Source organism: Antechinus flavipes, chromosome 6 (assembly GCF_016432865.1).
Source record: "Antechinus flavipes isolate AdamAnt ecotype Samford, QLD, Australia chromosome 6, AdamAnt_v2, whole genome shotgun sequence".
Lineage (NCBI taxonomy): Eukaryota > Metazoa > Chordata > Mammalia > Dasyuromorphia > Dasyuridae > Antechinus > Antechinus flavipes.
This window is the reverse complement of record NC_067403.1, coordinates 108,185,249-108,200,224: the sequence shown is the minus strand read 5'-3', so window position 1 is coordinate 108,200,224 and position 14,976 is coordinate 108,185,249. Positions and strand designations below refer to the sequence as shown.

Sequence of the window (14,976 nt, the reverse complement as noted above, 5' to 3'; positions counted from 1 at the left end):
GATTGGCTAATATAACAGAAAAGAAAAAAAAAATGGTGGCATGAATGTGGGGTGGAAAATGAGACATACTCCATTGTTGGTAGAGTTGTGAAGTGATTCAGCCATTCATTCTGTAGAGCAATTCTAACAATACAACTATTAGGTTTATATCACCAAAGGGATTTTTAAAAAAGAAAAGGACCAATATGTATAAAAATATTTAAAGCAGCTTTTTTCTGGGGGTAAAAAATTGGAAACAGAGGGGATGTCCATCAGAGAATGGCTAAACAAATTGTGGTGTGTGACTAATGGAATATTATTATGTTAAGAATGAACAGTATGCTATCAGAAACAGCTGAAAAGACTTACATGAGCTGATGTAAAGCACAAGGTATTATGTACAAAGTAATAGCAATAATGTATGATGATCAACTGTGAATGTCATAGCAATTCTCTGCAATACAATGATCTAAAACAAATTTGAAGGACTTATGAAGAAAAATGTTATTCATCCCCAGAGAAAAAAACTGATGGTATCTGAACACAGATTGAAACATACTATTTTAAACTTTAATTTGCATGAGTTTTTGCTTTTGTTTTGTTTTTTGGTCTATATTTTCTGTTAGAATTCTTACAAGGTGCTAAGTCAATGGAATTGATAGAGACAATGGTTGCTTAGCAGGGTGCTTAACAGTTCTCTAGATGTACTTAGTAATTATTAGATTTCCACAAGATTCACACCTTTAAGAGAGCATATATAAGGAAGAGCTCTCAAGCCCATTAAGGAGGAAGTCCACTAACCCACAAGCCCACTCTTGGACATAGAGTCAGTGTCATTCCAACTTCCACCTTTGTGTTGGCTGGAGACATTCAGAGGAGGTGAAACTGGCAGAAGCGAAGGAATAGCGGCAAGAGCTCTTGGAACCAAAGAGAGAGATAGGCCTCTAAGAAAGCTAACCAGGCTATTTTGAAGGAAACAGGCTATTTTGAAGGCTCTGGACTTTAATCCCTGGCTGCATTTGAGGTGATTATTATACTGAACTGAAAGGAAGGTTACCTCCAGAAGCCCCCCCCCCAAGAAACCTGCACCCAGAGAACATTATATTTTAGAGAAGAGAACATTACAGTTTTCTTTCACAATATGTCTATTATGGAAGTGTTTTCCTTAACTATACATATATAACCAATATTAAATTGCTTGCCTTTACAATGAGAGGGGATGATGGGGAAAAAGGAAGGAGAGAACTTGAAGTTCAATGTTTTAAAAATGAATGTTAAAAATTATTTTTAAATGTAACTAGGCAAAAATAAAATATTAAATACAAATGAGGACACTGAGGCTAAGAAAATTTATTTGAGATTCTCAGGGCCACAAAACTAATATATATGAGACAGAATTCAAACTGAGGGCTTTCTGATTCCAAGTATAGTACTCTAGCAACTACAAAGTCTAGCTGCCTCAAGAATATACTCTAGAATATTGTATGGAATCACACGAAGTGATCTATGTTTTCTTTCTTTTTAATGCTCTTTCTCTTCTTTTCTCCTCCTTCTGCTCTCTTTGTCCTCCCTTTACCATCACCTTTCTATCTCTGTCTCTTCATCTCTTTCTTTGTGTCAGAGAGAGAGAAAGAGAGAGAGAGAAGAGGAGGAGGAGGAGGAGGAGGAGGAGGGAAGGAGGAAGGGAGGTAGAAGGAGGAAGGGAGGGAGGGAGGACATTTGTTGTCCTCTGGGATAGGTAGGTGACTAGGTGATAGGCTGGGGAAGACTAATTTGCTCAAATCCAGCCTTACACTTTTACCAATTATGTGACCCTAGATAAGTCATTTAACCCCATTTGCCGCAATTTCTTCATCTATAAAATGAATTGAAGAGGGAATTGTCTACTCACTTAAGTCTCAAGTTTTCTTTAAGAAAACTCCAAAAAGGGTCAACAAAAGAGTCAGACACAACTCAAACAACTGAAGAACAATCCTGTAGTGCTTATCCTATTTTCCAAGATATAACAAAGATAATTGTAGCAGCAGTCATAACTTCAGCAGTCATAGCTGCCATTCATTCTTTATCCAGGCATCTATGTCTAATTGGTGATTTGTACTTATTAAGAACACCTGGAGCTCTTTTGTTATATGCCTTTTATGCCTATTTATCTATGGTTTAACTTTCTGGTAAAAATGTGGTTGTTTCCTTTCTGCAAAGATAATTTTCCTTGGTCAAGAAGAGAGAAGCAAACTAAGTCTTAAAATAGCTCTACTATCTCTCAATTGTTGTTCATCATTGTCCCATCAACAGCAAGCAATAGATTTATTGCTTATTCTTTCTTGGATGCCGCTGCTGCTGCTGCTGATGACAACAAGAATAGAGAGCATTTATATTGTGCTTTAAGATTTGTGAAGCAATTTGTATTTATTATCTTACTTGATAGTTTCAGAAGAAAAATTTTTATTTATTTTTCCTGTTATTTACCTCCATTCTTACAGAGAGGAAAAAAGATACAGGAATAGAGATTAAAAGGAAGGAAAATGACACATATAATACTAAAGTGATTAGTAACTATTCTCATCAAATTCTGTTGTATGCTTGGACTGTAGCATCCAATATATTATTTCTTTTTTAAGTATTTTATTATAGCTTTTTATTTACAAAACATATGCATGGGTAATTTTTTAGCATTGACCCTTGCAAAACCTTCTGTTGCAACTTTTCCCCTTTTTCCCCACCACTCTCTCCCCTAGATGGCAGGTAGTCTAATACATGTTAAATATGTTAAAGTATATGTTAAATGCAATATATGTATACATATTTATACAGTTATCTTGCTGCATAAGAAAAATTGGACTTAGAAATAAGGTAAAAATAACCTGAGAAGACGAAGATATATATTTATGCACATATAATGTTTATATTATATATAGAGATTTTACAAATGAGGAAAATGAGACTCTTAAGAGGTTAAACTAGTGACTTATCATTTGTTACATAGCTAGAACAATCAGAATCAGAATTCTAACTCATTTTCCTGACAGGAAATCCACCACCACCTATAACACACATCTTCTTTCTTATAAATCAAATAACTGACATGATTAAGCATGTTAACTTCCCTCCTGACAAGATGATGACAAGATGAGACAAAGACTTTTTAGACATGGTAGTAAAGGAATTTGCTTTGCTTAACTCTGGATAGTTGTTACAAAAATCATGATTTTCTTTTTTCATTATTAATTTTCCAGTTGTGGGTGGAAAGAGGTGATGGGAAAGAGAGAAATAGATTTTTGCAATTAAAAAATAAAAACCTCAAAAAATGATAATAAACATCATGAGAGTAAAAGTTATTTGCCTCATAAACTCATAATAATATCATTATAAGAATATAAAATTGAATGTTAAGTATAATTATAATTTTTTGCCTTTCCTTGTATCTCCAGTTATCACAAAACCTAGCACATAGTAATGATTTAAATATGTCTTAACTGTGTACTGTGAGCTAACTACCTACAGATCATTTATTGTCCTCTTACTAAATACATAGAGCAATGTACTAAGCTCTATGAAGTGATTGGGACATGGGAGACACTATTTCCTTCAGATCTTCGGAGTCTCGTTAGGACAGTATAATTTACACATGTGAAATAGTTATGTATTAGAATACATAACATGTAGACGATTGTATGTAATGATACAGAACTAATAATACAGAAGTGCTGGAAGAACACAAAGAAAAAAGATGCATTTCTATAGGCTAGAATGATGAATTATTGAAGAGTTTTAATTGTTTTTTCATTTAAAACCTTTTGAGAGTTTTTTTTTTTTTGGTTCAGATTTCCTCAAATGCTTAGAACTGAGTTCTGAAGGAAAATGAATATCTTTCAAGACACATTTTAAAACCATTAATTAAAATGGTAAAGGTCTTAAGTTTTTAAATGTTGTGAAAGTTTTCTTCACAGAGATCTTCAAGCCTGAGGGTTGGTTAAAGAAGAGAACTTATCCATTGGCTACCTAGAAATAGGTAATAACCATCTTGCCATGGCCCTGTAGTCTCCTTTTAGTAGCTGATGACAACTTTCAACTCTTCTGCAGTTGTTCTTGGGCCCTCTAGAAGCAGAAGAACAAATTAGAACCCTCAACATGAGCAGAGATCCCATGATGTCACTTGAATTGCCATTGTATGTCATTGTATGATTGAACTTCAAGCTTGAGCTGAATCAACATTGCAATATGATAGTCAAATAAGCTATTGGATTTTTACCTTCACAAATAGGAGCCAGAATGAGGCAGGTAGGAGTGCCTCTGTAGTCTCTGTTAGATCAAGTCTCAAAATTGCTCCTTTTTATATGTCACATTTTTAGGAAGACAGTGACAAGCCAAATCAGATCAGAGGAAGGCAACCAGATAAGGAGATGAGAAATGATTTCAAATAAGGAAAGGAAGAACTGGTGATGCTTGTTCTGGAAAAAATAGAAGATGTAGGATTCAAATTACATATGTCTTTCAGTATGCGAAGGTCTGACATGGAGAAACAGAGTTAGAATAATGCTATTTGGCTCCAGAAGACCAATTAGAATAAAGGGTTAAAAAGGAGGTAGATTTTTGCTCATTATTAAGAAGATCCACCAATTGGAATAGTCTGAAAATTGAATGAGTTCTTTGCTACCAGAGATGTTCAAGTATGTAAATTGTGTGTCTATTCAAAGTGATGTAGAAGAAATACATGTAGGGGGAAAGGGTTGAAGTGGACATCTCTAAGTTCCCTTTCAATCTTTGATTTTCTATTTCCTATGGTGTTTTCATTTCCCTTCCTGAGATGTCAGGGAAGATGTGACCACCTTCTATTGTAATATTTCAGAGTTTACAGGAATTATTGGATTCCTGGCACATGAAATAATGGACAATGGACTCCTTTTGGACTATTTCTAGGACTTATGGATATGTATAAATTCTCATGTTGATTCATGTTATTTGTTACATTACTATTAGCCTGTGTTATATTGCTATGTGCTTATGTGTAATGCCTCCCATATTGATGGATTTATGTACACCTTGTTTCATACCTGTTTCAAGTGAGCCCCTTTAGATACCCTCTAATCTGATTTGATTTTCTATTTCCTTTGGTGTTTTTATCTCCCTTCCTGAGACGTCAGGGAGGGTGTGACCACCTTCTTTTTATGGTGTTTTCACTTCTTTTTTGAGCAGTCAGGGAAAGCCTGATCACCTTCTTTTTTGGTGTTCTCACCTGCTTGAGAAGTCAGGGAGGTCATGACCACCTTATGTTCTAAAACAAAAGAAAGTGGGAGATGTTAGAATCCTAGTGTTAACCCAACTTGAAACAAGGTGATAACTCAAAGGAGATGTTAGAATCCTAGTGTTAACTCAATGGAATTGATACAATGCTTATTGGTTTACACCTTAGAGTGAATGCTTACAAAGTGATGTCAGTTGCCTAATTTAGCATGGTACTTGGCAAATCCTCTAGCTCACTAATATATTTAAGTACTCATGGGAGTTCACACTTTTGGGAGATTCACAAGTTAGTATTCAATATGAGATTCACAAGTCAGAAACCCATAATCCCACTCTCAGATCCCATAATCCCACTCTCTCAGAGGAGGAGTCAACCTTTTATACCGAGCATAAAAAGAGCTTTAGTGAGCCAGTTGGCCAATTCAGAAGAAGCCCACTCTTGGAGGCGCAACCAGATTCATTCATCCCATCTCACACCACCATGGTGGCTGGTCTTCTACACTTCCCCCACTGAGACCAAGGCTGGTCTGAAAGGCTCTCCAGAAAGCTGCCCAGCCCCAGGCAAGGAGACAAAACTCGGAGGGGGCATTCTGGGAGATTGAGAACCAGAAGCCCTTTCTTGGAGGCAAGAGAGATTCATTCCATTTTCCACCTTTGTACTGGCTGGAGGCTGAAGGACAAACCTTTGGATTTGGAGACATTCGGAGGGAGCTCTTTGAACCAAGCAGAGAGATAGGCCACCAAGAAAACTAACCAGGCTATTTTGGAGGAAGCAAGAAAAGATCTGAACTTTTAACACCTGGCTGCATTTGGGATGATTATTGATCTGAACTGATACTAGGGCTACCTCCCCAAGAAACCTGCTCCCAGAGAGAACCTTTATATTATAAAAAAGAAGAGACCACATTGTGTTATGATTTATTTTCGACAAGATAAAAGGATGCTATCTGTACTTTGCAGTATCTTTTCCACATTAGGATTTCAAAAGGAAAGATTAAAGGTCTAAAAAATAGCCCATAATCCAAGCTGATGTGAAAAAAAAAGTCTACATCCAGAGTTTGTGAAAATATAAATCATTGTGACTCCCTGTTGTGACCAAATTTGTTAAGAAAGTGACTAATATATGTGCAGATGATGAATGACTGAAAAAAATGGTTGACCTGAGTACTAAAATAGTTTATCTACTTTAGTGATTAACTAGCTAGAAAATGGTTAACACAGATGTTGTACTTAGTGCTAATTCAGATCATGAGACTGTGGGGAAGGGTGTTTGATTTTGTTTTACTTCAGAGGCAATGTATAAGCCAGTATCCCAAGGAAACATTACATGACAAATATTTACTACCATGCATGTTGATTTGTACCACATGAATATAATGTCACAAATTTGAAATGTTATCTTAAAGTTTCTTCCAATTCCAAACACTTTAATTACTACCATCATGTTACTTATTGCAGAAAAAATATTATGATGTTGTTTTTGAGAGAATACTTATATAGTAGCAGTAAGTATTTTGATAGTGTTGACTACATTGGTCAAAAAGCAAGAGTGGCTAGTGGATAGAGAGATAACATATTAGCTTGTGATTGAAATCTGGATTTCTGCTGGGATCTAGGCAACTGGTGATTGGGATCTTGATTCAGAATAAGATACTGGGGCCTACAGGATATAGTCAACTGTAAGGTTAAAGAAAGATGGAAGCTATGGATCTATGCATTTAACATACTTGCTAACCAATGAGTATTATTAGTTGACAAGTGGAAAAACACTATAACTAAAGATGATGAATGCCTGACTAGTCTGATTAGAAATTTACTATTGCTCAGATAGGAGAAGGTTAGAAAGAGGCTGAGATAGAAGGTATATGTACCAAGGATCTTGTTTGGAAAAATTGTGTGAAACAAGAAAAATATTTATATTAACAAGAAATTTGGATAACTATTCCCTGAATTCCCTGATATCACATGTTATCTAGTTGCACAAACTATACTTTTTTTCCTTCTTGACATCGATTTCTGAATTTGATTAATTCATACTGTCATTTTCTGACAAAAGAACTAAAGTTTGATAAATATAAGCTAATATATGACTAACTTGGGAAGTATTTTGCCTTGAAAAACTATAATTCTATATGCATTGAGAGATAGTAAGGTTACATCTGAGAGACCACATAAAACTTTTTTTTTTAAGAAGAAAAAGAAAAAGTTGCACTTTGTATAAATGAACTATTTAAATCACGTATTTCATTGAGCTGAATTTTTATGGTTTCCTTGTTCTGGATAATATGCTACTTTTTTTGATTACTTAATAATTATTATATGAAGAAACCAGGGTTGGGAAATGGGACAGGGGAGTATTAGTTTTTGAAAGTCTGATGTTTTGATGAGTTTTGCTCTGTCGTCAGAAGTGAAATTTATCTTTTTTGACATATGCATGCCACTAATTCCAAAGTCTGGGTATAATTTAGTTCAGCATTTCCCAAAATATATTACATGCAATAGGAATACAGGTTTCATAAATGAAATGGTGATACTTTTTCTTCTAAGTTGTTATCTAGTTCTATATTTCAAATGGGGCATTGCACAAATTGAGAAGGTATGACTTCAAAATGAAGCCCGAACATATAAATCTCACAAACCTATTGGTTTGGCTTAATGAAAATCCTACTACCAGTGAATATGAAGGTTTCTTTCACTGGTCTAGAGATATTTTTATTTCTGAAGGAATTTGAATAATCTTATTGGTTCCTAAATTGCATGTGCAACTACTGTTGCCAATTTCATGAGATATGGATCTTGTCTTTTTCTTTATAGTTTGGTTGCCACAAAGGAGACAGACAGTGCAAGATCACGTAGCACACCCATGTCACCATCTGATTTTCTGGATAAACTAATGGGCAGGACATCAGGCTATGATGCAAGAATCAGACCCAATTTTAAAGGTAATTTTTCTGCCTACTGTGGAACTAATTTGGCATATTTCTACAAAGTAATGCTTTTAAGGGGGCTTTTATCCCTCAAAAAAAAAAAAAGATAGATGCAAAAGGGGAAAGGTATCTGTGCTCAATTTAAAAGTCTGAAGAAATATTCTTTTAGGTGTGTAGGAAATGTACATCTCTGAAAATCTGTCCATTCACATTGATTGATAGTTTTCTAGAATGTCTGTACCACTCATTTTGTTGTTTGATTATAGGAAAATATATAGTCAGAAAATTATCTCAGAGGGAATATAGCCAAGCCTTTTCATTTTATAAATGAATAAATTTAGGCACAAGAAATTAAATAATATAAAAGGTCACAAACCAATGAAATAGGGAAGTTGGAATCATATAGCGTCTGATAGCGCAACTAGAAAGCTCATTAGACAAAATATTGGTATTGTCACTTGTCACTGGACCTGAGTTAAAATTTAGCCTTATACACTTACTGGCTATGCAACCTTGGCTCAGTCACTTAATCTCTATTTGCCTCAATTTGCTCATACATAAAAAACAATTTGTAAGGAAATGTCAAACTACTATGGTTATCTTTGCCAAGAAAATCCTAAGTATGGTCATCAAGAGCTGGACATGATTGAACCAAGACAAAGTAAATGGAGATCGTGATAGCACCTCTTAGAATTGTTGTAAGTACCACATGAAAGAAGCACTTAAAAATTGATTAGCACAGTGCCTGACACAGAGTGAGCACTTAATAAGTACTTGTTTTTTCCCTCCCTTTCTCCTAAAAATCTATCTTCTATTCCTACTTTGGACTGACAGTTCTTTAAGGATAGAGATCACATCTGATAAGAGCTCTCAGATTCCTTACCCCATGAGGCATGATATGTTGTGCATAAATAGGTTCTCAGTAAATACCTGCTGGTAAAATAGATAAATAAAAATCATAGATGAATAAGGGACATCTTATTTCACTTGTCAAATCTGTTTCTAGAATTTCTTTCATGAAAGAAGTATGGAGGTTTTGCAACTAGATAAGTAAATGTCTGATATATTTCCAAATATGCTTAACTCTTAAATTGTGGGTGGTACTGTTCCAGTTCATTTTGTCTCTGTCATTGGTTACTTAATTGCACATTAAGGCTCACAGTGAGAGGAAATAACCCTGCATCCATCAGGGCCTTGGACAAATTCCCCTTTTGGATAGGCATCTCTAAGTTTTCTCCTCTAAACTTAAGGCTTAACAGTTCAAGTTAAGAATAAATTTGGAATTTAACATGGAAAAAATGTAATGGTAATCATTTGCTCAGACCATAAGAGAAAAATGGAGATGTGAAGTGAAAAGTAGACTCATTATGGTGCTTCTATAATTGGGAAAACCAGGAACATCATTTTGTACTCATTACAAAGTAAAATGGAAAAGAATTTTTTATATTTTTCTCTTTAAAAAAACTATTTAAAGTTGTATTTGAATTCTTCCTAATCGATTGCTTTGAGAGATTTTCCAAGAAAAATTCTGATAGGAATTTCAATTAAATTATTGCCCAAATATTTTTAGTAATTTCTTGGGAAAATTGTTTTGACTTTACTAATGTTAACCAGCAAATGGTGTTTTATGGCATTTAAACTTTTGTATTTATTAGAATTTTAGAACTACCCCCCTGAATAGATCCCCAAATTATCTGGTAAAAAATAATAATAACTTCTCCGGTTATGACGGTTTTTTAGTCTAAAGAAAAAAGTGTTGTATACAAGAGCAGGGTGATTTATTTTGACCCCAAATATCCCTGTACTTCAGTTCCTGGAGAATTCATGATTATGTGTTATCAGTCAAATCCCTCCATGCCTTTAAAAAATATCTTTATGAATTCCTTTGGTTCATCACTTTGCCTCCAGCCTTTTGGGTATGAGCCTTTCTAAATTTAACTAGTTTATTCTTTGAGCAACCACTGTGGTTAAATCCTTCAGAGTCTTGGTATCCAAGTCTGTTGTTCCATCTGTTATAATACATGGTGTAGGTTATTTAATCTAATCTTTCAAATACTACAAGAATCCCTTCTTACACTATTACTGATAGATCATCTAGATTTTTCTTGAACCAGTTCCACAGTGAGAACTATTTTACCATATAAGATAAGCTAATCCAACATTAGACAACTCTTAATTGTTAGGAAATTCTTCCTTATGAGAAGTCAAAATAAGTCACCTTTTAATTTGCAGGCCTTACTTCTTTGTAAAGAAAGAGAATTATTCTTTTTCTTCCATGATGTCTTCATGATATCTTCCAAATATCTTTCCTAGTTAATGTCTCCCAATTTTAGTTGGGAGTTTTTCAATTTTAGTTTTCAGTTCCTTCAATTATTTTTATACAAGAATTTTAAAACCTTTTTCTGTAATGAATGCCTTCCTTTTTTCCAGTTATTTGACCATATGCCCATAAATGTGTCCAACGATAGTTTGATAGTTTTATAAATTTTGCAATTTTTAAGGTTCCATTACTTCAACTGATCAGTAAGCAAATCTAAAAGTAGCCAAATTTATCAAGTAAACATAATGTTCTTTTTATACTTTTGCAAAACAATTTTAGTGTCCTTTAATTCTTATTCTCAAAGCACCTTGTTCCCCTATTATACCTCTTGTCTATCACAATGTTCTTTTGGACAGGATTTCATAATAGTCACCACCACCCCCTCACCATCTCTACCACATACCCCCAAAAAAGAATTAATTTTTTTTATCTTCTCCTGAGTATTTGCCTAGCCTTTCTGATAAATTAATTCAAATTTGTTCAACCACTTCTAGGTGATTTTCATGTTTTAATAGTGGCAAGGAAAATAATAATGAGATTTAGATGTAACTGACAAAAATGTTTTTAAGATTGTCTATTCAATCTATGTTAGTCCCAATAGTAAGGTATAATTTAGTTCAACATTTCCATATATGAGATACAATTAGGAATAAAGTTTTCATGAAAAAAAATGGTGCTTAGAATGATTTTCCTTCTAAAATATAAAAAATGAAACTGCATAGACCAACTGTGCTTATTATATAGGACAATGTACTTTGCATAAAAACTTGATTTTCCTTCATTTAGGGAATATCCTATGACCCTAGATTCCTTTAACCAAAATGGAGAGGCTTCATCAACATATTCTGATCCCCCAAGTTTTCCATGACCCAAAATATTTTGGAAAAAGCCAATTTAATTCACTGGACTAGGCAAGAGTTTTTAGCTTTAGAAGGAAAAAAAAAAAAAACAGACATAGCACCCTCTGATGGTCATCATGAGTAACTGTACCATATTTTGTCAGACAAAAGTAGAGAACTAGCTTATTGGGTCATAAATTTAGAGCTCAAATCTAGTCAAATCCCTAGTTTTAAGAGATGAGGAAAGTAGGGCTTAGAAAAATGAAGTGACATGCCCAGAACCAGATAAGTGATAAATGGCAGATCAGTTAGTGCAATTCAAAAACATACATGACTTCTAAGTACTTTCATCCATTTACATTCAAGGCTGCTATTAATTGTTCCAAAGTGATACATATACTAAATACATACAGTGTCCCTCATAACTATAGATTCCTATGGTTCTATCATGAAATAGATAAGTTGGTAGTACCTACATTTTATGCAATATTCTCACAATTCAATATAAGAAGACCAAATTTTGGCTCCTAGTTTATAGTTTCTCCTTATGCTTTTATCTTCTCTAGAAGGGAATCAATAGTTATTTCGCTTCATAACTCACAAGATTTTCATGAATTCATATAAATTTCATGATTATGTGAGTACTTGCTGCAGTCTTCTCACAGCTCTTAAAACTAGTTCCATTTAACCATGAAAATGTTCAGCTTTCCTAGAATTGGCAGGAAACGGGAAAAGAGCAGGAGAAAAGATAGTATAAGAGAGGAACATTTAGTTTTACTTTAAAAAAATACCCTTATCATGTAACATATGCCATCATTTTTGTAGAATTGGTTGCAAATATCTATTCTTGCCATTATTCCAGAGACCATTAATATTAATTAATGTCAATTAATAAATATTAACTTACCTTGTTTATTATGCCTAGTTATGACTAACCACATGTCTGTTCAACTGAACCAAATATTGAACACAGTTGTCAGGATTTCTTTGGCCAGAACTCTACTGCAAGCTTGATAGCCTATGGCAACAAGAAAGTAAAGCATTAGTTGGAGCAGGGGTATGGGATGACAGGAATTGTCAGTAAAAAGTATACTGTGGCAACCAAAATAACCTAAGCCAATATTAAGCCACATAGTGTTGACAATAAGAAAGGTTGTCATTCTGCCATTCTTAGCACTAGACAGATAATATTTGGAACATTGAATTAATTTCTGAGTATATAACATTCTAAGAGAAGACTGATAAGCTGAAATGTTTCCAGAGTAGAGTAGGACAGAATGAGGACTAGAAACAATTATAGGTAAAAAAAAATAACTGAAGGAGCATAGGGGAAAGAGGATTTACTAGAGATATAATGACTATCTTTAAATTCCTGAAGGGCTTATCTTGTGGGTGAAGAAAGGATTCTGCTTCTGCTTGAACTTTAAGAGCAGAAAAAACACAGATAAAGAGAAAATTATTGGGCAGCAGATTTGTACTAAGGATGATAAAGGCTTTTCTTACGATTAAATTTGAAGTATTTTGTAGGGAAACGTTACTTGTCACTATAGTTGTGGAGTTTTGTTTTTTGTTTGGTTTGGTTTTACTGGAAACTGTTGAGTTTCTATTTAGTCATATTAGATTGGATGAAACTCTTGAATAATGAAATAATACATTTCTTTGATTCTTTTGTCCATCCTGTGATTTGTATTTGCTTGACTCCCAAAGGGCTAAAAGGCGTGGAAGTTAAACCACTTAGGTTTGACATGGGATGGATCTATGGGAACAAAGTTTGAAGAAGGACATATGCCCCATTTTCTTATTTCCTATGAATCTCTTCTACAAATAATTGGGGAAATAGAAAAGGAAACCCTTTATTTCACTGGTCCTGTTCCAAATTTAATCGAATATCAAGTGGGGAATATTGGGCCTTGGTACTCCAAAGATTCTTAATCCTCCATGAAAAAATAAAACTGCCCATATTCACATATTTACCCTCCTAATCTAGCCTTAGCCTTCTCTTCCAGCTTATTGGATCTCAAAATCCATTAGCTTGAGTCATCCTGGATCCAGCTCTACAGGGTAAAATTTCAGTCTCTTTTAAACTGTGTCTTGGTGAGATCTTGGCTCCTGCTTATGATCACTGTAAGTATTGGTTTAGGTAGCTATAGGTGAGGGCTGCATCTTAACGGATGTACTTCCTGAAATCTTGTTTAAAGCTACATTATATTTAGATATTTTGCTAATAGCAGCAATTAGTGATTAGTTGTACAAAGGTTATATATATGGGAATACCTAGCCCCTCATTACTTTTACATGTCTATTTGAATATATACAAATATGTGAATGTATACACATGTAAATGTGTATATGCATAAAACTGGGCACCTCTGCCTGTTTTCAGTTTTTTCTGAATTTCAGGATTGACACCAGTGACCAAATATGCAGTTTTATATGTGCTAGCCTTGATGCCCCAAATGTATAAAATGCTGTCAAATAACATAGCATCAAAAGCCCATGGGCTACCATGGCTTCATTTCAATTCAATCACAGAAAGGTTTTTGCCATTTTCTCTAGCTTTTGCTCCCATCTATTTGACTCAATGTTGAAAATCCTAGCCCTATGCAACAATCCTCAGACTTTTGGGGCTAAAGAATGCAAAGCTGTCTTCATGGTAACTGCTGTCTGCTAAATCCATGTCTCCAGGGCATAGTTCCTAAAGTGATTTTTTGAAAATTTTTCATTCTTATGTCTTCTTAGCTCTACCAGTTCAACCTGCTTTGTAGCAACTGCAAGAGAGAAAAGATATGTATCTGCACAAAAGAGCATGAAGTCCTGTGACTGTTCTCTCCCTGATTTCTCTGTGTGACTGCCTTTGTTCTTTCTTGTTTTTGCCATCTGAAGTTATAGCTTATTCTAAATCTGCATATGGCATTATATTTCTTTATTAAAAATCAGTGTGTTTAAGCTTCCTTTTGGTCTGCACACCTTGTTCTCTGACATAGGATGTCCACTCACAGGGGAAATCACAACTTTTTCCACTGACCTTGACATTTCTAAACATATTTAAGGTGAACACAATAGAGATACTAAAAAAAATGTATCTTTTCAAAGACATTTCTTAAGTTGAATCCTAGTTTCAGGCAACTTCATTCCTCTGTTCTCCATCACTAGATTCCTCAAACTATACTTGCTCTTTCTAAGGCTCTTCCTTGTCCTCAGATTGGAATTGCTCTTTATACAAACCCCAGAATCTTGAGTTGTCACTTCTGAACTTTCTTTAAAAATCTGTACAGCATCTTTTTTTTCTTTGCTAATTCTCTCATACAGGCCATAATAATTGTTCTCTGCAGCTATAAATGCAGTAAATTATGCCGATTTCTTCTTTCTCTACTCTTTTTACATTTTTGGTCTTTCATTCTGAATCCCCATTTCTCTTATTGCTGTCTTATTATCTTACTTCTGTCTAATATTTTCATATTAATCTCTTCTTCCCAATAGCACAAAAGAAGTCCTTCCAGTTTTCCTAACTGAGCCACCATGCCATTCTATGCTTGTCAATTATGCCAAGGACATATTTTTCAGCTTTGTCTTCTCCTTATGATGATTATTATTTTAGAGCCTTCACTCTCAAATGTAAATTCTGAATTGTCACAACTTGATTAAACCATGTTGTTCCTAAATCTGTATA

The 14,976-nt window shown here is 34.4% G+C and overlaps 1 protein-coding gene across 1 annotated transcript in view; it reads left to right on the top strand.

The window, feature by feature from the left end:
• Nucleotides 1–14,976, top strand: part of GLRA3 (glycine receptor alpha 3) — a 229,159-nt gene that overhangs the window by 84,753 nt on the left and 129,430 nt on the right. Inside the window, exon 2 of the mRNA XM_051964069.1 lies at nt 8,035–8,162. Within this exon, the coding sequence (XP_051820029.1) occupies nt 8,035–8,162 (128 nt within the window). The remainder of the gene's footprint in view (nt 1–8,034; nt 8,163–14,976) is intronic.